At 31.3% G+C, this 24,254-nt stretch overlaps 4 protein-coding genes across 6 annotated transcripts; all 4 read right to left on the bottom strand.

Annotated features, from left to right (window-relative positions):
- Positions 1 to 45: 45 nt before the first annotated feature.
- Positions 46 to 3,648, bottom strand: LOC107959057 (protein NRT1/ PTR FAMILY 2.7). 2 transcript variants are annotated; one of them, XM_016895016.2, is made up of 4 exons: positions 2,644 to 3,648; positions 2,308 to 2,492; positions 1,647 to 2,185; positions 46 to 991 (listed from the first exon to the last, which is right to left on the bottom strand). In XM_016895016.2, the coding sequence occupies exons 1-4, from the start codon at positions 2,750 to 2,752 to the stop codon at positions 151 to 153; spliced, it is 1,674 nt and encodes a 557-aa protein (XP_016750505.1). In that variant the 5' UTR covers positions 2,753 to 3,648; the 3' UTR covers positions 46 to 150. The 2 variants fall into 2 exon arrangements, with proteins under 2 accessions (XP_016750505.1, XP_016750503.1); XM_016895014.2 differs by having other exon boundaries at positions 2,275 to 2,492; positions 2,644 to 3,645.
- Positions 3,649 to 7,599: 3,951 nt separating this feature from the next.
- Positions 7,600 to 10,070, bottom strand: LOC107959058 (protein NRT1/ PTR FAMILY 2.7). Its single transcript, XM_016895017.2, has 4 exons — positions 9,919 to 10,070; positions 9,583 to 9,800; positions 8,952 to 9,493; positions 7,600 to 8,553 (listed from the first exon to the last, which is right to left on the bottom strand). Exons 1-4 carry the CDS (start codon positions 10,046 to 10,048, stop codon positions 7,710 to 7,712), a joined length of 1,734 nt encoding a protein of 577 aa, XP_016750506.1. The 5' UTR covers positions 10,049 to 10,070; the 3' UTR covers positions 7,600 to 7,709.
- A 5,996-nt stretch (positions 10,071 to 16,066) lies between these two features.
- On the bottom strand, positions 16,067 to 18,526 carry LOC107959059 (mitogen-activated protein kinase 3-like). The gene is given in 7 exon segments (NM_001327686.1): positions 16,067 to 16,570; positions 16,795 to 16,978; positions 17,332 to 17,664; positions 17,743 to 17,880; positions 18,085 to 18,214; positions 18,319 to 18,395; positions 18,398 to 18,526. Coding segments are annotated over 7 exon segments (1,128 nt in total). The 5' UTR covers positions 18,491 to 18,526; the 3' UTR covers positions 16,067 to 16,397.
- A 1,499-nt stretch (positions 18,527 to 20,025) lies between these two features.
- On the bottom strand, positions 20,026 to 22,498 carry LOC107959060 (L-ascorbate peroxidase, cytosolic-like). 2 transcript variants are annotated; one of them, XM_016895019.2, is made up of 10 exons: positions 22,233 to 22,498; positions 22,006 to 22,129; positions 21,731 to 21,905; positions 21,566 to 21,631; positions 21,108 to 21,156; positions 20,914 to 20,999; positions 20,734 to 20,813; positions 20,537 to 20,639; positions 20,354 to 20,412; positions 20,026 to 20,256 (listed from the first exon to the last, which is right to left on the bottom strand). In XM_016895019.2, the coding sequence occupies exons 2-10, from the start codon at positions 22,122 to 22,124 to the stop codon at positions 20,241 to 20,243; spliced, it is 753 nt and encodes a 250-aa protein (XP_016750508.2). In that variant the 5' UTR covers positions 22,125 to 22,129; positions 22,233 to 22,498; the 3' UTR covers positions 20,026 to 20,240.
- Between the last annotated feature and the right edge of the window lie 1,756 nt (positions 22,499 to 24,254).

The raw sequence follows: 24,254 nt of genomic DNA, 5'->3' as shown, positions 1-24,254 counted from the left end.
GCTCTACATAGATCTTTCTAATCTATTAAACCAAACCTTCCAATATTCCCATGACCATGAGATTTTTTTGAATTGAAAGTCTTAAATTTCTAACAGGTTGATTTGGGGATAAGACACACTAGGCCTTCCAGCTTTGTTTCTTCATCACCACTATATATCAAATCCGGAATTAGCATCCACTTCCTTTTCAATATTTCGACACTTGTACAGCTTGGCACAAACCAAAAAGTACATAAAATTCAGTGCCCCTGCTGTAACTAAGATCCAATACAGATTATCTAGCCTTCCACTATTTATGTTTCCAGGCAACCATCCTGTAAGTTTTCTGATTAGTTCAACAAGAGCTGTACTGACATAGAAAGCAATGCCGACAACTAAAGAAACCATGGCGGTCGCGATGCTTCGCAAAGAGGCTGGGAATTCATGGTAATACAATGCAGTTTGTCCTGGAAAATGGAATGCATCACCGATACCAATCACAACAAGCTGAGGAAATAACCACCAGACTGGCATAGGCACTATGGCACCAGGAAGTGCTTCAAGCTTGTTATCATGGATTGTTTTGAGCCGTTTTGACTCCACCATTGCTGAAATTGCCATGCTTATGACAATGATCACGTGGCCTATTCCTATTCGTTGTAGCAACGTCAGAGGCCGGCCAGTCAGCTTCTGCCACGTGGGAAATACGAAACGATCAAACAGGGCTACGAAGAAGGATGAGGATACTAGGATCACAACTATAATTGACGCTGCAGGGATCTTGAAATTGGAACCAAGGTGACGATCCATAGATAGAGCTTGGGTAACTGCAATGCTGGATTGGATTGCTACCGGGGTTATAAGAAATATACCACTTGACCATATTGGGACAAGTCTTATTACAGTTCTCAGATTTTCTACTTGCTCTAAACTGCATAGCTTCCATGGTCTTGCAATTAATCCATCTGAATCGATGTCTCCTTCGGTTTTCATCGCTGCTCGGTTCAAAAACCTACATCCAAAGCTTAATTAGTTTCAAGTTGAGATTTGAATTCAAAAAACTTATTGAATGCCATTCTAAGCCACTCATTTCATGTCTTATTTCTTCAAAAGAAATGTTTTTTGTCCTTTCTGCAGTTCTTTGAAAAGTGGTGTCAAAACTCACTAAAAGTAAGAGTTCAAGTCCTTGAACAAGGGTTGACCAGAGCACATGCCATAAGCTCACCACTATATTAATATGTCATGCATCTAATGATTACAACTTAAAAGGCCCAATGTTGAAATCTCTACGTGTGATATGAAGAAAATAAGGTAGATCATCATACCTCTTGTGCATGACCTTCGAATCATATTGTATTTCATGTGATCAAACAATGAGTTATGGGAAACCCTCCTTACCCATATTGATGTTACACTTAAAAAGATGATCTTGGATAAGGATCGACCATGATTTTTATGCCCATACTCTGTAAATTATCATGGAAGAATCTTCCTAAACCATTCCAATTAATGTCTTAGTAGCCTAAGGTTGACATCGATATCATGGGATAATGCTTTAATTGGAGTATTTGTCCTTAATTCACTTTTTTCTTAAATGAAAGTATAGGCTTTAATGGATCTAATAATTGCGTATGAAAAATGTGAATTTGTAAATTATGAGTTTTTACCTGAACCACCGATTTGCTGTTACAGGCATAACCTTACTCGTTTCACAGTGTTCATGGTAATAATCTTCACTTCTTGACGAGAGCGCGACCTTCCTTTTCCTTACAGCAGCGACAACAACACGAAGCAGACCAGTAAACTGGCTCCCTTGAGGCTTGTCACATCGATAGAATCGTTGTCCGGCCAAGAAAACAGCTAAAGCAATGAAATTAGCGGCAAAACATATGGTATATCCAAGAGCCCAGCTAATGCTGTCCTCGACGTAGACAATTGCAGTGGAACTTATTATGCTAGATACATTAACAGTGAAAAAGAACCAATTGAAGAAAGTTTCTTTATCTTTAGGCTTATCAAGTTGGTTTGCTCCCAATGTTGCTAGCGTATATCGACTTCCTCCTAACCCTGCAGACGCCGTTGTTATACTTAAATACAGGATTACATATTGTAGTTTAGATGGAGCTCTGCAGAAGCTTGAGCCAATCTCACATGGTGGAGGTTTCAAAGAGCTAAGCTTTGCTGTTAAAATCAGCAGAATCATCCCCTGAAAAAGAAAAGTTTAAATTTGATCAATGAAGTTACTTGACCGGCAAGGATTAAGAAGAATGAAATGTAAAGCAAGATTAAGTTTACCAGCAAAGAGATAAAGCTAGAAATTGCAGCAACCTGAAAACTTCCCAAAAATGAATCAGCAATGATTGCTCCAAGTATTGGAAGCAAGTTTATGCAACCATGAACAACGTTGGCAATTTGAGAAGCATTAATGCTCTCCACATTGAATTCCTGAACCAGATAAACGATCAGGTTTGCTAACCATCCGAAACCAGACAACATCACTCCCGATAGTGTCCCTGCTTATTGCGTGCCCGACAATACACAAATGTTAGTCCCAATCTGTAACATGCTATTTCAAGTCTGAGAATATCTTAAGTAACATGCATAACTGTAGGCTGGAGCTTAGAATATCTTAAGAGAGTGAGTGAGAGAGAGAGAGAAAGAGACCTGCAATGAAGAATAAGGTGATGAAACCACCCTTTTTGGTCATGGAATCTGGCATTTCAGAAGCTTCAATATCAGCAGGGACTAGCTTGGACTCGGTGGTTTTTGCCATTAACGGCTATTGCTAAAGAGCTGTTATCAGGCTTTCAATTTATAGGCAGAGAGATATGGTGCTGTTATAACTTTTGAACGTGCCTCATAAATTGCTTGTGCTTGTGTCAACCCTCCTAGCATCAAGCCCGAAAATTAAGGTAGCAGCATGTAGCAGTTAAAATAATTACAGTACAACAAAATACACCAGCTCAAGTCCGCATCAAGGCCGACTTGATATCAACTTTAGTTGAGAGGTGGCGTCCGAAGACCCACACATTTCATTTACCATATGGGGAGTGCATCATTATTTTAAAAGATATTGCATTGTAACCTGAACTCTCAGTTGATGGTGTTACGGTTATGGGTTCAGGTAAACTAATCAAACCTGTGTCGCTTTGTTATCAGTTGCTTGGACGATCAACGGTGATTATGCTGTTAAATTTACCAATTTAAAATTTTCTTGGCTCAATACCGTCTATAAGTGGGAGAAAATGTCTGTTGCTTAGATGTATATAATAGGGGGTACTCACACAAGACTCATGTAACAACAACGTCCACATGATGTACTTGCCTAAATTGGTAGATTTTCAGTTGCCTGCTCGTATAGTTGGGATTCAACAGTATTAGCAATGTTATATTGTAAGCTTTATTAGGCGACAAGCATGATGCACAAGATATAAACAGTTATCTGTTATTGCTACAATCTTGGACATTGTAGAAAATGTCATTTCTTAAAATCCTTGTAAAAATTAATTGCAATGTGTCGGATGCAGAACGATATTAATGGGTGATTGATTTGTCACTTTTCAATAACGTTAGGAACTAATTTGTTATTTTTCAAAAGCTAAATGACTGAATTAAATCAGAGTGACTGTTTTGTCAATTATATCAAAATTAAGCGACTGTTAGTGCAACTTACCCTTAAAATCTTTTTTTTTATCGAAGTAAAAAAAAAAAGAAAAAAAAACGCTTAATCTCAACTTGAGGTTTTATTTTGTATGAAAAAAAAAGAAGGAAAAATTGTTAAAAAAGATCTCAATTAGGTGGTCAAAAGTCAAGAAACAACCACGCGGTGGCCCCTCATTGAACGAAATGGCATGTCAGTAAGAAAAGATAACGTTAGGATTCTAAATCAGAATTGTTAATGAAAACAAAGTAAAGGTATTAAATTAATCATTTTAAAAATACATATACCACATTACAACAAACTCTTACACATAAAGGTTTTTCATGCCATTAACTCAATTTTTTATTTTTATTTTTAAAAATTTTGTTATGGTTCCCAATACATATAATTTATATTATTCTTATTTTTATGCCATAATTACTCAATTATGATTGGTTCTTCAAATATTTTTTAAATATATTCAATTTTAAAAAAAATTAATATCTATACCTAATCCTCGTAATCGAGTTCTAATAACTGACACTATATAAAATATTTTTTTGTTTATTTATTTAATTGGATGGAGCTTATAATAGCATTGTTTTGTCTTAAACTGGTGTCTTAGTTTGCCCATCTTTATGCCCTTCATTCACACCCATTTTTTTAATTTATTTAAAGAAGAAATCAATAATAATAAATCTCATAAAACAATAAATAAATATCAATATGTTCAACAGCTTTATCTATGTGTACTTGTCAACTCTCATGTCCATTTCATAACATAATTAATGGTATGGTTCAACTATGATGAAATTTTACATTATCGCCTATTTTAATATTTAGATTCTCGACATTTTTAAACATCCTCAAGATATTGTTATATAAAAATGTAATGTCATTATCATTCCTTTCTTAAATTATCAAAGGTTTCGAATGGGATTAAAATTTTATAACAAAATTATCATTTATTTTTATTATATTAATTAGTATAACCTTTTCTTCACACACTAAAAATTTAATTGTAATTATAAACAAAAATATATGTTTTCCTTTTCATATTCTATCAATTTTGAAAACTAAAATTTAATAAGTAAATGATAATTCAAATATAATTTAATTGTAAAATAACAAATATATATTATAATTGTTAAAATTAGATTAAATCAGTTAGTATGTCGATTTAAAATAAAAGAGAGAACAACCAATCAAAAACGGACAAAACCGATTTTCTAAAATACTTTTTAGACTAATTTTGCTAGCTCAAAATAAATAATAATAATAATAAAAGAGGAAGCCCTTCGGCCGAATAACATTTAAGAAGCACCTACCCCAAATGAATTAAAAAAATAAAGTTAAAAGTGAGACCAAACTAAAATATCAAAACAAAAAATATTAATTATCTAATTATAATTATTATTTTTCTGATTATTTAATCTTATAAAATATTACTTAACTATTTAAAATATTTTTTTATCAAACATTAAATTACCAATAGGAAAATGACTTGATAGTTTTTAAAACTGACATAATAACAATTTTAACTCTCAACATATATATATTGTGTCAATTCAGTCTTAATTCTAAAAATATTAATCTTCAAAATTTACACATTGTATAATTTAATTTTTCTTTTGCAATTTTATTTTATGTTTTTGGCATTAAGGGGTTATTTTTAAAAGAATAAAAAAAATATAACTTTTTTTTTACCTTTTTAAGTAAAAGAGTCACTAAAACAAAAACAAAAACAAAAAAATTAAATTATACTATGTGTAAATATTGTAAGTTAAATAATTTAATATTAAAATTAAATTGACACAATTTATAAATATTAGAGAATTAAAATTAATATTATATTAATTTTAAAAGTTAAAACATCATTCTCCTGCTAGCCATTTAATATCTGATAAATAAAAAGGATAAAATCAAATAATTAAATAATTATTTTATAATTTTTCAATAACACAAAAAAAAAATACCACTAATGTAATTTAAGGATTTGTTGTTGTTGCTCTTTCCTCTTTAGCCTCTGTGCTGACAGTCCTCTCCTGCCACAGTCGCCGCCAAAATGAGATCCGGTTGGTGAAAGGTGAATTATTATTTTTTAGCTACATTTATTTTTGTTGTTAGCTTATATTTGGAATTTAATTAAAAGTGATTATGAAAAGATCTTTTTGAAGAGACACTAAAGAGGAGAAATTGAAAAGGTTTTTGCAAATAAAAGAAAGGATGTGGACATAGGCTTTCAAAACTCGAAAATTTATTTTGGGGAGGAATCAAGTCTTTTAACTTTCAAGTAAAGCAGCTGGCATCCATCACCATTAATGAAGATAATTCTATTTTACCAAAAATATCTTGGCTAAACTTATCTAATTATTAAAAAAATCCATTTTAAACTTTTAAAATAAAAAAAAAGGTTGTAATTTAAATATTTATATTCGATCATTTATTTTAATTACTCCCATTAAAATTATAATTTATAAATTGGTATGACAATAAAAATAGATATAACACAAGTCTATGTTTTTTTTTTAATTTTTAAATATTATATTAATTTAGTCATAATTTTAAAAATTAACTCTCAAAATTTATATATAACCTCAATTTAATTCTAACTCTAAAAAATTCAAAAAATATATATAAATATTTTTAAAAATATAATAATAATTTAAATTGTATAATAATATTAATATTAAATAAAATAAAAATCACCACCCCACACCAAAAACACCCATACACATCAGGGTTTTGTTTTTCAAACAACATTAATATAATCAAAACCTACCAAACAAAGAGAGAATGCCATAGAATTCCCAGGAAAACAAATACCCTTTTTTAAAAAAAAAAAAGAATTAATTCCCAGTAAATAACAAAAATATGACATAAACCCAGACTGGAAAATGGGTTTATAAATAAATGCTACTCAAAGAAAATGACATGCAACACAAGAAATGAGAAATTCAAATTCTAAACACAAACTAACTTAAACTCAAATTGACTTCAAAGAGTTATAAACACATTTAATACGCAAAACAGAAAGGCAGAGTAAAGAGCTCTAAAAACATAAACAGATATTCGAAGATGGGAAAGTAATGCATGCAATTTGAGAAATAGAAGAATTTGAAAGCTAAATGAAAGATAAGAAAAATAAAATGGGGGAAAATGAGAGACCTGCGGTGTTTTCGCGTGAAAAGGAGAGATATATAATTAGGGGACGGAGACGGGACGGTGGGGGGAGGGATTTTATTTTATTTAATATTATTATTATATATTTTAAATTTATTATTATATTTTTAAAATATTTATATATTTTTTAAAATTAAAATAAATTAATATTATTTTTAAATTTTGAGATTTATTTATTTTTATAATTATGACTAAATTGATAATATGTAAAAATTGAGAGTTAAATTTATTATTATACTAATTTTTTAAATTGTCACTTTAGCTTATCACTATATAATATAACGTAATAAATTATAAAATTTTAATTTTAAATATTTAAAAATAAAAATTTTAATAGTTAAATAATTATATGTAACTAAAACGTAATTTAAATATAATATAGATTTCTTAGTTCAAATAATTTGTTCGTTGAAAAATTTCAATCATATTCAGCATATTATATAAAAAATTGAACGAAAACATTACGCGTGGGATGACCGAAGCCTTTTAAGATAATTTCTTCTATTATTGCCTTATATTATAATCTCAATTTAATTTACACTCTAATGTTTGTTTATTTTTATTAAATAGTATTTATTAATTGGGCGCATAAATTTTTTTTATAAAGCAAAGAGATATCATTTATCATAATTTTAATATTTAATGGTTGTTTCATTAAATTTATATAAAAAAATGAAATGTAAAAAAAACTAAATTTATTAAATTATTATAAATTATTAAATTATATAATAAAATTTACTTTTACATGAATATTCACTGTTTTACGTACAATATGAAGTTAAGTCATAATAATCACCTTGTTATTAAATCTTTATCCTCTTCTTATATTAATTAAACCTTTCATTTTATCCGTAATCATACATTCACCTATAACTACAGTAAACTTAAATTGAATTAAAGGTTCTGATCAAATCTGGGTGTTCGCTTCCGCTTCCTGTTCGAGATTTTGATACTTGTAAAACTTAGCACACAGTAAAAAGTAGCCATAATTAAGCAATCCCAACACAACGAAAGTCCAATAAACATTGTCTACTCTTCCATCGTTTATATCGTCCGGCAACCATCCGGTAACGTTCCTTATCAGATCAACCACAGCAGTGCTGACATAGAAAGCGACGCCGATGACTATGGAAATCATGGAAGTTGCTGTGCTTTTCATTGAGACAGGGAATTCTTGATAGTACAGTGAAACATTGCCCGGAAAGTGGAAAGCTTCACCCATCCCAACTACGATGAGTTGTGGAAACAGCCATAAGGCGAGCATTGGCACCACGGCGGCGGCGCCGCCCTGGTGGTCTTGGAGGTGGTTATCATGGGCTACATTTAGCCTCTTTGACTCCACCAGGGCGGAGATTGCCATGCTTAGGATGTTGAAAACATGGCCTGCTCCGATTCTTTGTAAGGGTGTTAATGAGCGGCCGGTCAGGGACTGCCAGGTGGAGTAAAGAAACCGGTCAAACAGGGCGATAAAGATGGCTGAGGAGATTAAAACCACGACCGTGATTGAACCGGCGGGGATCTTGAAATTTGGGCCGAGGTGACGATCCATTGCTAGAGCTTGAAGAATTGTCATGTTGGTCTGAATTACAATAGGGGTGGCTAAAAATACTGTGCTTGCCCATAATGGGAGAATCCTAATCAGAGTTTTCAAGTCTTCAACTTGTTGAACTGAGCTTATATTCCACGGCTTGGCTATGGATCCATCTGAACTAATGTCTCCTTCAGTTATCAGTGCTGCACGGTTCAAGAACCTACAGAAATGAAATTAAGGGATTTTAAGTAAATGATAATTGTCTTCTTTTTGGTGGATTTTTAGAGGTTCAAATCCAAAAAGCTATTTTAAGTGTTAAAGTAGTATACCAAAGTCAATTTTTGTGTTTTCTTTATGCAAAGAAAATAAAAAGTTAGGAAATTTCTAATATTCCAAATCCTCAAGTTACCGTGGGTGGTAGGTGAAAGTGTTTTTGATACGGCGCCGACTGTTATCGTGCATTATCGTAATATCAGGTTGCCCTGCTATTTAAGTTTCCGAGTCCAATTCAAAGAAAAAGAGCATACTTCTGACAAAAGCAATAATATGATTTGTCGATCGGCAGGAAAAATCCTGCAATTTTTTATGCTTATATCAAAAGAATAATCAAGTTCACACCTGAAGCTGCGTTTAGGTGTTGCAGCGATGGCTTCACTAGCTCCATCATTAATCTTATGATAATAATACTTGCTTTCAGATGAAACCAAGACGTTCCTCTTTCGTATTGCAGCAACAATCACACGAGCCAAACTCGTGTAAGGGCTACCTTGAGGCTTATCATGGCGGTAGAAACGGTTTCCCAGGAAGAAGATAACCAAGCCCAGAAAATTAAAAGCTGCACACATGCCAAATCCCAGTCCCCAACTAATACTATCCTCAACATAGACGATGCCTAAAGAACTTACGACACAGGCAGAATAAAATATAAAGAAAAACCAGTTGAAGAAAACTCCTTGATCTTCAGGACTATCAAATTGATTGGCTCCCAAGGATGCTAAAGTAAAACGAACCACCCCCAGGCCTATTGATGCCAAAGCAATACCCGTGTATAAAACAGCTAATTGGAGTTTCGATGGAGTGTGGCACAAGGTTGAACCAGTTCCACAGTGTTGTGGTCTCAAGTGACTAAGTGTCGCTGTTAAGGTTAGAGCAATTATTCCCTGGAAAAGTTTAAAATGGACGTTAGAAATCGAATTTAGTGAACAGGGGATTAAGATCTGTGAGTTAAGGATGAGTGAGGTATACAGACCAGTAGAGAGAAGAGTGAAGAGATTGAAACGACATGGAAAGAGCCGAGGAAAGAGTCAGCCAAAACTGCACCGATAATTGGTATCAAGTTGATGGAACCGTTGACTACATTGCTTATCTGAGTAGCATCAATGCTCTTAACATTGAATTCCTCGATCAGATATACAATCAAATTCGTCAGCCATCCCCAACCAGCTATCATCAATCCTGTCAAAGTTGCTGGTGACAGAGAGAGAAACACACACACACGACATGACACAACACGATCACGTTTTCATTACAAGGTTGTTTTAGACATGTCTGAAATTGAGAAATTAAGAGAGAGAGAGAAAGAAACCTGAAACAAAGAAAAAGGTGAACCAACCACCACGTTTATGGCCAGGACTTAACATCTGTGACTGTGATTCATGGTCACCATTCTTGTTGCTACCACTAGCTGTTGGCTGCTGCAACTCCATGGATGACATTTTGGCATTGGAGTTTTGGATCTGAGATGCTTTTGTGTTTGGCAGTCTATTTATATATTTGAATCTAAAGTTGGTTTTTTTTTTTAAATAATGTTTAACTTTTACATTTTGTCTAAAAAAGTAAATTTGATTGAATAAGTGTTACGAGTTAATCCAATAACAAATCAGTTGAGAAATAATTAAAAAAAATTTATAAAATAATCAATATTATATTAAAGTTGTTTATATCATTTTGTATGTTATACAAAATCTATAAAAATCCATTTAAATCTATGTATGATAAAATTTAAATACAAACTATCATAATTTCTAAAATTTTAATTTTATCGATCCAACCGAACTTTTATTTGTTTTAAATATCTTGAATAATACTACTGGGCAAACTACTTAGAGAGTACATTGCCTTCTATTAATTTGTTACTAACATATTGATTATCAAAATCAAATATATGACTACTAATTCTTATTTTTTTCATCATCTTTTATATTCTTAAATTGTTCTATAAAGGATCATGGTAAAAATTCGATATATAAATTGATATCCTTATTATGCTCCGCTTAATAATTAGTGGACTGCTTTCATCATAGCAAAACGTAGACAATCATTGGGCTTTATTTGCCAATAACCCTTTTGCACATCATAATATAGGTGAGGCGAATAGAATCTTAAAAAAATGACATTAATACACATTTTAAAACTTTCATTAATTTCTCATAAATTTATTTTTATCCCCACACACCAACAATATTAAAATAAACATATAAGCGGAGACCAAAAAGGAAAAAATCAATGTACATGAGTATAAAAAAGAATACATAAAAACCATAACATCAATTTGGACTCCAAAATTCTATGCTACCCACCATTGATGAATTTCTAACTTGAGGTTTTAAATTTTAGTGGTTGAAAATTTTGTATTAACTTTAAATACACTTATTTGCAAAAAATTCATGAATTATTTTCCATTTGATTGCTAAACCATTATTGGTTTCATTCGTTCAAATGTTTTGATTTGAAGCCTTAATATTAAACTTTCTTTTATATTCACATCAATATTATTGATAATTAGGTTTACTTCAATAATTAAATTAGATTGCGTTCCTTATATTTAGTAGTGTTACTATTATATAGGGGTGTCTACTCCTTTACAAAATAATGATTTTATTTCCATTTCAATAATTCCTATATGAATATATCTTATTTTGAGAATTTCGTTTCTTCATCTTTTATTTTTTTGATAAAATTATTTTTTCCCATCTTTTTCAAATTTGATTTTCTCTTGATTAAAGAGAAAGGATACATTATCTGTTTTCATTTTAAATAGTTTAATGTCACATTAATTTTTTCCTCCTGAATTTTAATATTTTCAGTTGGATTTGATTTTTTTAAGAGGGAAATGCTAAAGTTCAAGAGAAAAAAAGTTGATGTGACATTAAACTATTGGAAATTGATATAAATGACGTGGCATTCTATTTTCATATAATCACTTCTCATTGAGTAAATTGGTCACTCTAAAAAAAATGGGATAATTTAGTTTCTTTCAATTTCGAAAGTGAGCAACTAAGCATGGATTAATAACAATGTTCATTGTCTCCTCAATTTTTCTTACTTTTGATTGGTATAATAATAAATTTAGCCCTCAATGGTTACATATCTTGTCTATTAGATCCTAAATCTAAAAAATTCAATGATTTTTTTTTAAATCTAAAAGTTATAAAAATTGACAGAATGTATAAAGATTAAAGGCTAAATTTATTATTTTCCAAACAAAAGTAGAATAAATTGACCAAAAAAGTATTGATATTAATTGTCCATAACTATTCACTTTTGAAATTGATAAAAACTCAATCATTTTATTTTTCTTAAAGAGATGAATTTTTTTAATATCAAATTTGAAAAGAACTAAAAAGATCTTTTTACCCTTATTTTACACTTTTGTGAAGCAACACATAGACTAAGAATCGAACTTCAACACATGCAAGTAAACCTATGTGACCTAGTTCTCAAGTGCTAATAGAAAAACACTTATCTAGAAAACGTTTATATATACTCCCACCTAGGGGTGAGCATTCGACCGGTTTGAGTAGAATCGAGTCAAAAAATTTCGAGTTTATCGAATCCTATCATTTATACTCAATGTTGCTTTTACATGGACTGGTTATTTAACTAGCAGACGAAGTACGAGATTATTTAGCTAAATAAACAATATAATAGTTTTGCCTTTTAACTTAATGGATAAACATTTATAAAAAGAAATAGTTTTGCCTTTTTAACTTAATAGTTAAAAAAATAATATTTTAAATTTTAAAAAATAATATTATAAAACATTTAAAATGTACATTTCAAATTTTATAAAACTAATAATAAACAAATAAATAAATAAAGGACAAATAAAAAAACTTAAAAAGAAAAACAAAAAATGAAAAAGTACAAAGAAAGTAACGAATGAAATAAAAATAAAAAATTTAGGCTGTTTCAATAGGCAAATAAGCAGAACAGGTTAGTGTCTTGGAATCTAGTTGAGCCAATATATTTGGCTCCACTAGAAAAAAGTAAAATTGTTTAAGTCCCATACTTTCAAAAATCACAATATTTTACTATTATTTATACAAGTTCGTCATTCTATATGGTTCCACCAAGAAATTGATTTTTTTTAATGCAGATTGCTGACATGGCATGTTGGTAGCGCCAAACACTTTAGCTCCACCAACTTTTACTATAGATTTTGAGTTATTTTCATATTTTATCAGAAAAATAAGTGATTTAAATAATTAATTATTTTTTTGAGATTATTTTTGTAAAAAATCCCACTTAAGAATGACTATTCTATGCTTTAAGGAATAGCTTCAAAATTTTAAAAAAAAAATGTACCATACCCTTGCTGCCACTACCAATCGTTTTTCCTCGGAAAATTTGCTAGAAAACAGCAATAACAAAATGGAAAAATTAAACCAGAAAGCAACAATAACAAAGAACAATTTAGAATTTTGGAGACAATATTTCTCTCTAGAGCTTTTCGTTTTGTTTAGTTGTAAACTGTTCGTTTTGTTTAGTTGTAAACTGTTTTTAGGATGAATAATCAAATTTTCGTTTCATTTAATTATATACGTTTAAAGGTCAAATTATCCGGAAGATTAAATTTATTAAATTTATTAAAATTAAGATTAAATTAAATATTGAAGATTAAATATATTATTATTTCAATAAAAAATTATAAAATTGTAATTAATCATATAATTTACTCTTAATTGAAATAATCGTTGAATTCATAAAATAGATAAACAGCATATGTCCATAATAAGTGTTAGAAATATTTTATTGAAAAAATAAATTTAATCACAATTTAATATGAAACATGAAGACATATGAAAGACAACATTTCCTTGTGTCTTATATACTTTATTTAATATTTAGATTCTTAATCCAGATGTGATTGGTTCATTTGTTTTTTGGTTCACGTGTGATGGCAGCTGAAATAATTGTTGCTAACAAATAGGGTTGACTATTAAGTATTAGCACAATGCAACTTGTTTATCAAAATAAAAAGAATTTGGAAATATTAGGTCAAATTCTACCATTAGAATTTATACTTTTTGCAATTTACAGATTTAGTATATATATTTTAATTTAATTAATTTTATTTTTTGTATTTTTCAGTTTTTAAAATTTTAATCATGACTTAATGATAACAATTAAATTTCTTTTGATTAAATTATATCATTAATACTGTATTATGCAAAAGTTATAGATTTAGTCTACGTTTCATCAACTGGATCATTTTTAGTGGCTATATTTTTTTAATTTCAAAATTTTAATCTTAATGCAAACAATCGTCATTAAATTTATTAACTGGTTTTTTATGAGTAATATATGAAAATAATAAGCAAATATAGCATTACACAAGTGATAATATATTTGACACATCAAACTTTAAAAATAATAGAACTTAATTTAATAAATTTTAAAGTTATGGACTGAAAATGATCAAATTAAAGTGCATGTACTAAATCCATAACTTACGTAAAGTACAAGTCTAATAACAAAATGGGATCGAAATATGAAATCAAGAATTTTTAATAGTTAGGCTTCCTGGATGTAAAATGCACTGGTAAGGTGTTGAAATGTGAAATTATTTTTTTGACCGAAATGAAGTGGTAAATTAAAGTGTTTACATATCAACAATCTAGTAGTGAAATTTCACTATATGTAAATATCCACCCGATAAAATGCGAGATTTAATGGAAAATATGGTTGATTGTTTGTGAAGGAATTTTTATATTGAAGCTCTAACATATACTTATAAAACAAAAATGGTTATATTAATGAAAAACTATCTCAAAAAAATGAATTGAACTCGTTTTTTTATTTATATTATATGCAAAACTAATTTATATAAAAAGTAAAAAAATTTATTTTAAATCGATTTTAAGTTGAAAAAGGAATCGAATTGAATAATATTAATCAAATTATACACTCCATAATCTAAAAATCTTTTGAAAAATTAATTAATCAAATAAAAATAAAGATATAAAGTAAAAAGTAAAATTCCTCAACTTTAAAAATCGTGAGGGTTCAAGCCCCTCTATCTCCAACCCCCAAAAAAAACCTGTTTTTTGTCTATTTATTTTAACATACCCTCAAGTGAATCCATGAAAATCCAATAAATGAAGTAATTATTTTTTACTCTTTAGTTTTTCTTATATTATTTATTTTATTTTTTAATATTAATATAATTTAATATAATATGATTTGATTATATAATATTTAGTATAAATGTAATACAAATTCTTTTAATAATTTAAAATTTTAATATAAAAAATTAATAAATTTCAATTATTATCGTTTAATTAAAATTTTTGATAATTTATTATATATATACATTTAATGTATTTAATAGTAAATTTTTATTATCATTTTATTGTCACCATTGCGTTTGAGTTCAAACATATCTCACCAATCACTACAATAGTTAATTTCACTATCGTTGTTAGTTTTAATCTCAAAGGAGCCAATTTGACAATTTATAGAAGGGGGCCTAAATGTTTGGTAAAGACAAAAGAATGGAATTTTTTAAGGGTAAACTACATCCAAGATTACTAATCTATTAATAAGTTTATATTTTAGTCACTCAACTTTAAAAAATTACAAAATTGTCATTGGACTATTCAAAAGTTTTCATTTAAGTTACTGAATTGTTAAGTTTTTTTAAAAGTCCGACTAGCAAGCTCAAAGTGATGTTTCAATGATTAATATGGTGGATTAGTACCCACTGGTGAATAGAAGAACATGCTTTAAATCCAAGTCGATCTAACAATTAATGTCAGAGATTAGAGAAGTAAGCTATTTGGATTTTAGTTTACAAATTCATTGCGTTCAAAGTTGTTTTATGAATTGGTGCAACCGATGCAAATAGAGAATGCCATACAACAATAGTTTTAATAGCCCATTGACTTAGATGAAAACTATTGAATAGTTCAAGAACTATTTGTAACACTTTTAAGTTGAGTGACCAAAACGTAATCTTACTAATAATTTAGTGACCTTGGATGCAATTTAACACTTTTTTTTAATACTAATCCAACCACGGCGTTTATCAGTCAATCATATAAATGCTCTTTCCTGCGGTTAAAATTACCAAGACAATCAAACGTGGAGCATACTCATGAATCGTTGATGCATGCCCCGAATCACAAGCAATGACGTCATCTGCTGCACCTGAGAAAACGTTTTGTAAGCTAGCAAACAGAGTCATATATTTGTGGTTTCAGACTTTGAGTTCATTAAATTATACACCAATTTCAAATTAGATTCCAGTGCTTTTTAGCTGTTCTATATTTGTATATTCAGATGTTGATGTTCTATCAATAATCAAAAGACTAAATTAAAGGCCGCCTTGTTCTTTTACTACATCCACAAACAGCGGAGGATGTTGGATGGCAATTGGCAGTGATATTCAACTATGACTCGACTTTAACTTGGATTCAGTTTGACATACAAAATACTATTTGATTGACAAATTTATACAAAATAATGTAAACTTCCACTTTATATTTCTTACAACAGGATTGATCTTTTTCCCGTGTTACAGTCAATCAGAAAATAATAATAATAACAAATAAATAATGCATGTGATACATTCAGAAAATCAAGGTCAAAGAAATAACATATCAACACATCAGAAATGGCGAAAGCACAGAGTCCTGTGGCTTGCAAGGGACTGACCTCGTGAAAGCTAAAATCAAGGCGGTCAACCCATCGGCATATTCTGGTCGGTATGTATCATCAGCCACCACACTCTTACATCAAAGATTACTTGGAGTGGCGCACTTAGAAGATAACTCTATTTTGTTATCGAGCATAATCTGGATTCAGAGCTAAGGCTTCCCGGTAAATCATGTCCTTCATCTGCTCTTCTCCCAATGGTTGCTGTTCAAAATCGAAATTAAATGGCTCAGGGCAAACTGGTTCATCAGCTATGTCGTGTAACCTTTCAAGATAAGGATGGGCCAATGCTTCTTCAACTGTCCACACACAAATTACTTCCAGGTAAGAAAAATGAAGGAACTGCTTAATTTAGTCGGTACAATATCTAATCTAAATTAAAGTACCACAAAACAGGAAGGTGATTTTTTTTCCATGATGATTACCAAACAGGGTTCACATTATTCTCCAATAATATCATATAATTTTAGCTAATACATTATATTCAACAACCCAAAAGAGCATGACGGTAAATGCCGCTCACCAGTAATTCTTCTGGTTGGATCAAATGTCAACATTCTATCAATCAGATCAAGAGCCATCCGATTAACATGTGGGAAAACATTAGCTAGCTGTTGACGAGGGTATGCAGGTAGCTGCCTGATGTATCTTCTCGCGTCCTCATTTTGAAGAAACCCAAGATCAGATTCAGTTGGAGTGCCAAGCAGCTATAAAGCAAAAAGTTCAATGGTAAGTAGTCATCCAAACAACCAAAAATATAACATTGAAAGAAAGCAGCACAAATTTAAATTCTATACCACCTATACTAACTTAGATACCCTCAGCTATAAGTGTATTTTGTCTGAAGTGTAAAATGCTACTTCAATTAAAGGTATAGTCAGCATAGGATCCAAATTAGACAATTAGCTGTAAAATGTATCTTGTGTTGGAGATTATTTCATGGATTCTCCATTGATTAACCTTTCCCCTTGTTGCAATTCTTGTAAATAAAGGTCATATAATTATGCATATCTACGAAGTCAGCTAGCTCTATTCAATACTTGTTCAAATCTCAATTTACCTCTGTCAACAAACGCATTTGATGTACATGATCATTTCCAGGAAACAAAGGTTTTCTATTCATGAGCTCCATAAAAATGCAACCAACAGACCAGACATCTATGGCGGCCGTGTAGTCCGAAGAGTTCAGCAATATCTCTGGTGCCCTATACCATCTCGTGACAACATATTCCGTCATAAACTCATTCTCGGAGGCAGGTCGAGCGAGACCAAAGTCACAAATCTTAAGATCACAATTAGCATTCAGCAAGAGGTTGCTGGGTTTCAAATCTCTATGAATCACATTTGCAGAATGAATGTACTTGAGTCCTCGAAGAAGCTGATATAAGAAATACTGGATACCGTACAATAAAATCAAAATCCAATCAAAATAGACATAGTTATACGCCATCATTACATCTTTGAGTAATACCTGACAATGCTCCTCAGATAAACTCTGATTGGAGCGAATTATTTGGTGAAGATCGGTATCCATGAGCTCCAAGGCAATGTAGACATCATTAAAATCTCTCCGCAAAGGCGGAGGAATGACATCTCTAATTGCGATAACCTGTTATCGTGCACAAAACCATTAGCCACTTTTGAATCTACTAAAGCTCAATATTCTTGTATATGATTCCAACTTCACTTTAAAGGACTTAGTCAAATTTTGAATTAAGGTATCGATTTTTGAATTAAGGTATCGATTTTTTTCCTATGAAGCTCAAGAGCATCTTAACAAGTAATATGATTCAAACAACAGATAAAAGCTTACATTCTCGTGATCCAAATGTCGGAGAAGCTTAATTTCACGAAGCGTACGCTTAGCGTCCATGTGATTATCGAAAGCGTTGGCTATTTTCTTTACCGCTACCATTTCATTCGTCTCCGAATTCAACACCGAGCTTTAAATTCCAAAAATATAAACAAACAAAAAGAAGTTCTATAATCAAACCGAAAGGAAAAAGAATGAAGTAAAAGAAAAAGTAGAATTAATTTCGCAACATACCAGACGATGCCGTAGGCTCCACGACCGATTGGCGTGATGGGAGGCCGATATTTAGACGTGATCTCAAATAAGTTTCCAAAATACTGTACTGAATAAATTGACCGCCGTAGGTATGAAACGCCGGAAAATCTCCGAAGTGACCGCCGGCATTTCCCGGAGCAACGTTGGCCATTTTGTATTCTGTTGACTTGCTTTTTTTTAATGTGTTGAGGAATTGAAAGAAACGCAAGGGCTTTTTATAAATTAAAAAGAAAAGAGAGAGAAGAAAAGTTAATGATGTGTTGGAGTGAGAAAGGAGGGTGGTGTGTATTAGGAGGAAAGAGGAAGGAAAGCGCGAGAGGGCTGAGATTGTAGCCGCCACTAGATCTATGGTTGAGATTTGATGGAGTAGCGTGAATGGTCTCTTACTCGCCTGATAACTACACCTACCTTTTAGACTTTGTGGAGTTTAAAAAAAGCTAGGTTTAAACAAGAAAAATCAAAGGTAGCTACAATGCATGCATGATAACCTTTTCGGAAAAAAAGACTTTTCTACACGTCTCATATCTCGCCTCAATGGTGATACGCATTACACAGTGCCCCAAATTTTGACCCCGAATCTATCCCTTCCGGGCCACGCAGCAAAGAGATGTACGGAATTTACAAAACATTATTACTTCCTTCCCTTCCCTCAGACAACTCTTTCTTTTTGTCAAAACTTGTGAAAGATTAAAACTAATTCTGAAATTTAACAATTTTTTCCACATTAATTTTGAAGTTTAGCAGTTATTTTTCCAATTTTTTTTAAAAAAATTGTTGGTAATAATATCAAAGTGCTATATCTTAATATTTTTAACTAAATCTAAATTTCGAGACCAAATTGAAAAAAATTTACATTTACAAGCTAATATTATTGTATTCAATAAAAAAACAGTAAGTAATTGTTTTGAGTAGTAACTAAACTTCACATTGTTTGTTTTCAAATCCAAACCAATACTAAACTATTAGTACTAGCATTTTGGTCACGTCTTCTTCCCTTAATTGTGAGTGAAACAAACACCAATCTTATTGGTGACCTGCTGTCTAGCCATCTGGGTAGTAATTGCCTAAATTAAACCTAAGCCACTGTTATCAATCAAGTATTTTAGGATGTCCAAACTCAGACCGATTACCGCTGAGCCTGCCTGGCATACCATGTTTGGATAAGGAACGGAAAGGGAAGAAAGCAAGGAATATAATTTCCTTTTTCCTTATTTGGATAAATTTTTTTATAATTTTAAGAAAAAAAGAGAGAAGAGAATAGAATGTTTTGTTAATTTCCTTTAAATTGTTTATTGTTTTGTTATTATCTATGTATACATAGCATGAGAAAGATCTACGACTACAAGTATCAAGTCAATCCAGCTGTATTTTCCCGAAGGGCTCAATCCTAGTACTGGCGGAGCAAGTGCAACCATGAGCTAGAATCTTTTTCTTTTGTTGTTCAAACTCGAACTAATTTTTTTTGCAATACATGACCAAACCACTTTAAATTAGTAAGAGAGCGATGATTAATCAATACTAAACATCCATTTTCGGTCAAACATTACATACAGAACAGCATTGTCAAGCAGTAACAGAGAATTTGCTGAAGGGTCACATGGCTGCAGCAATGAATTTAGCAATTCATATACGAGCATCAACCTCTCGAAAGCCAAAATATTAAGAGGCAAAATAGGTAAGCTTATATGGAATAAATTGTATATTATTTATTACGAAAGAGCTTTTTAGTCCATCGAAATCTCCCACAAACTCAATTCAACATGTTCAACAAAATAAAACTGCAAATACCCATATTCATCAAGCAACAACTGCCCATAAACTACTGAGAGATGACAAAACCCAATACATTCATTTTGTGGAGGCAAATGTTGTTGGCTTCATTCTATTCCGCAACCATCAGCTTATGCATCAGCAAATCTGCAACATAAAACGGTAAACATCAGTACTGTAGCGAGAAAACTGAAACCATGTATAACATAATTTAAGTTTAAAATGAATTTAATTCAAACATTACCCTAGCTCAGAGAGCTTCAGGTGAGCTTCGGTGTAGTCAGCAAAGAAGGCATCCTCATCCTGCAAACACAGGAGATTCATCCAAATAAATAAATAAAATCCAACTTCTCAGCAAGGGATTGTATCAAATTCTCAAGCCATTGATATGGACAGAAGGAGATGACTGAAGCAAAGGGTTGCATACGGCAGCATATTTTTCAACCAATGGACGGAAAACAGGATCTGACAGGAGAACTTTGTCAGTTGGTAGTTGAAGAAGGCCTTCCTTCTCTCCCGACAAAAGCTCCCTACAAAGTGTATCCCAATTAGCACCAACTCAATGGGATTGTATTTGCAAAAAGGATGGAGAAAAATGCATAACCCATTAATTCTAAAACTCACTTGAAGTAAGAGTTGTCAAAGATGAGAGGGTTGGTAGTCCATGGTCCCTCAAACCCGGACCTCTCCTTGTGGCACCTTCCCTATATCAAAGACAAGGAAGAAACATATATATCATTAACCGAATACACAAATAATATATCAAGCTGAAGGAAACATGGGAGTTTTAAGTTAACAACATACCAGAGTGTGGCCACCAGAAAGAGCAACAATGTGCTGGTCACTGAGACCCATTTGAGCACTAAACACCTGCCTCAAGTGATCAGAACCTGCGTGATATTTATAAGGAGTTTAAACCAAAATCATCGCTAAATGAAAGCCACTGATCTTATACTCAATAGTAACGAAGGCATTTCAGAATAAAAGTATCAACAAACCCTTGGTAGCATCAGGAAGACGGCCCTCAGGAGGGGGGTGAGGCTTGTCCTGGAATTTGTCACCAAAAAAAAATAAAAAATAGTAGGTAAATAGAGTAGCAGCATCGACAACATCAAGGATTGAATTTTACTTGAGTTTTTGCTCGAAACAATGGAAGCTAACAACTGTGTCTATATCTGTTTCTATACATCTAACCATTTCACAAAGTGAAAAACTGTCTAAAAAGATTTTACAAAGTAAACCCACAAGTTTTCAGATGTAAATATCAATTCCCCTCTGTAAAAGCAAAATAGACACATAATTTCAATTAGATCAATTACTGTTAACTTAAAATTCCATTCAAGAGTCAAGCCAGATTCCATGGTCAAGTCGTAAGCATATAAAATTTGCATAAACATTTCTTAAATTTAACAGTCACAGAAATAAAGACGCAGTAGAACTGTAGAAGTTGACTGACCTCTCTTCCGGGATGGAAGGGAATTTCAGGTCCACCAGTAATCTCAACGGCAACGACACCAGCAAGCTACAAATAATTCGAACACGCGAAAAACAATCCAGTCAAAATCAGTCAAATCATACATAAAATAAATAAATCAGGAAAAATATGGACAAAAATTAAAACCTGATAGAAGTCAGCGTAGGTGAGGTTAGGGAACTGCTCCTTGATCGGCTCGAGAAGTCTGACGGCGATATCTAGGCCGTTGTTAGCAGCATGTGCGAGCTCAGCAGGATGCTTCATGGTTCCGAATGGACCTCCGGTCTTGGTCTTAACATCAAAAGTTCCAGCTGAGTGCCACCTGTACTCCACCATTAACGTTCGATCCATCAACACAATCGATCTCAGAACTTCGAATAAGAAAAGCAGATCAGACGACAGATTAGAAAAGAAAAGCTTACGCTAAACGGAGCATGAGTGGAGCACAGTTCTTCTCAGCGATGAGACCTCTGAGCTTCCTCTTGGCCTTTTCAACTGACTTCTGGTATTCCTCGCTCACAGTTGGGTAACACTTGGTCATTTTCTCTGGGTTTTTTTAAAATGAAAGTAAATTCGTATTAACAGAAGAACATTGAAATCAAATCTAAAAAGTTTCAAAATTCAGATCCGAACTCAAATCGAAAATAACCTTTTTGTAAGGTAATCGAGCGTGAGAAGAAACGAATGAAAAAAATCCCTTAAACCACGAAATGGCACGAGCTGAGCACAAGCACACTTCGAATGGAAGGGGGGGATATAAACGAGAGGTAACGGGGGGAAGGTTCTAGACTTCTAGTATATTATTAATAACCGTTGGATTAATTTATGATCTTGTGGCTGGTGTTTCTTTTAGGAATTGACAACTCTGATTTGGGTTGAAAACCTATGATGTGCGGTTGTGCTTTTGGGGTTGGTGAGCAAATTAAAAGAAGTTAATTGTGCTTTTTATTTTAAGAAAATAAAATAGTCAAAACTTGTCGGAACGTCGGGGAAAAGTGAATATGTGGAATTTTGAAATGACAGATTTGCCCTACAACGAGGAAAGGAGATGGGATTTGTTGCGGCTGCGGATTATGTACACCCTCCTTAAGTATGAGTTACGTATTTTTCCGACGTTCTTTGATATCCTCAAAATTAAAATTGTCCTAACATTTTTTAGGATAAAAAATCTCAATCTATTTGTTAAATAAAAAACTTGAGTCCCCTGCGTACTAAATAATTGCGCTATCTTTAATACTTAATGGTTAATGTTACTTTTAACCATGGCAATCCTATTGTAATAAATGTCCAATTTGCACTAGAGTTTTTAAATCTTCTGTTATAGAAAAATAATCTATTTGATATAATAGATAACTTCCTTATCGATTCAAACAGCATAGGTAAAGGATAGTAAATCGAAACATGTATACAAAGATATAATGTCAACTGCATGAGTAATTTAAAAATATCATTCACACAACAATATTTAAAATCAACTATCTATTCGTCTATCGAGACCTTTAGTTCTTAAACATACCACTTGAATGGTAAAATTAAAATTTTTACAGTTTAATGGACATTTAAATAATCAAATCAATCAAACCATCAATTAGACCCAATGCTGGTTTCAAAATCTTCAATTGATATCGAAAAATAATATATCGCTAACTCATTTGAACTAAAGTTGATGTATCTCTATTGTTTTAAAATTAAAGTAAGATGGATTTTAATTTTTAAATTAACATAATTAAGTAGCGTGTTTTTGTGTTTATATTAAGTTAGAAAATTATTAATTAACTAAACTTGTGGTGTGATAGTAAAAAAACTAATCTTAAATTCAAGTATTAATTGACATAAAATTTTTGGGTCGAAAGCATGAGAATCCCTTATTTCTCACCATATATATAATTTAATTTAATTTAATTTAAATTTGGTACAAATTACGATTTACAATTCCAATTTAGTGTTATCCTGGTAATTAAAAAAATCAAAAGCACGAGTGTGAAATAGAAAATGTAAATTAAATACAAAGTATAATTTATCTGCAAAAGTTTCTCAAAAGATAAAGAAAATCAAATGTTTTGAGGTTTTGGTATTCAACAAAGGTTTAGTTGCATAGATTTTTTTTTTATATATATATATGTATACAAAGTCTTTAGTTAGATAGTTGTTTTTGGATCATCTGATATCTCCCATGCTGATTTATTAATGGTGTAATGTTTTTAAGAAAAATCAATAAAAAGATTTCAAGTTCTGAATGGCAGGTTTCACTACAACGGCCGCATAGGATAGAAACGGCATGCAGGGTGTTTTGGTCGATTCAATTATTATCCCCAAAATTTTAAAAACAAAGGAAAATACCTGCAATACAGTGTGAATACTCTGGGGGGAAGATTAAATTCTTGTGTCTGCTTATGTACATGAGTTGAAAGCACTGATTATTGCTATAAATTTTTAATTACTATATTTACTCAAACTTTTAATAAAAACACAAATTTGTACATAATCAAAACTCAACTTTATAAAAAATTGTAAAATAAATATTTGTATAATTCTCATTTTTATAAAATTTTTAATAATTTTTACAAACTTTGAAATTTAATTACAAATTCGTAAGGAAAAAATTTAAGTAAATAGTTGATGATTTTTATAATTGTTATTGTTATTTAAGAAAATATTTTATGTATTCTAT

Source organism: Gossypium hirsutum, chromosome A05 (genome assembly GCF_007990345.1).
Source record: "Gossypium hirsutum isolate 1008001.06 chromosome A05, Gossypium_hirsutum_v2.1, whole genome shotgun sequence".
Taxonomy (NCBI): domain Eukaryota; kingdom Viridiplantae; phylum Streptophyta; class Magnoliopsida; order Malvales; family Malvaceae; genus Gossypium; species Gossypium hirsutum.
This window is presented reverse-complemented; position numbering and strand designations above follow the sequence as displayed.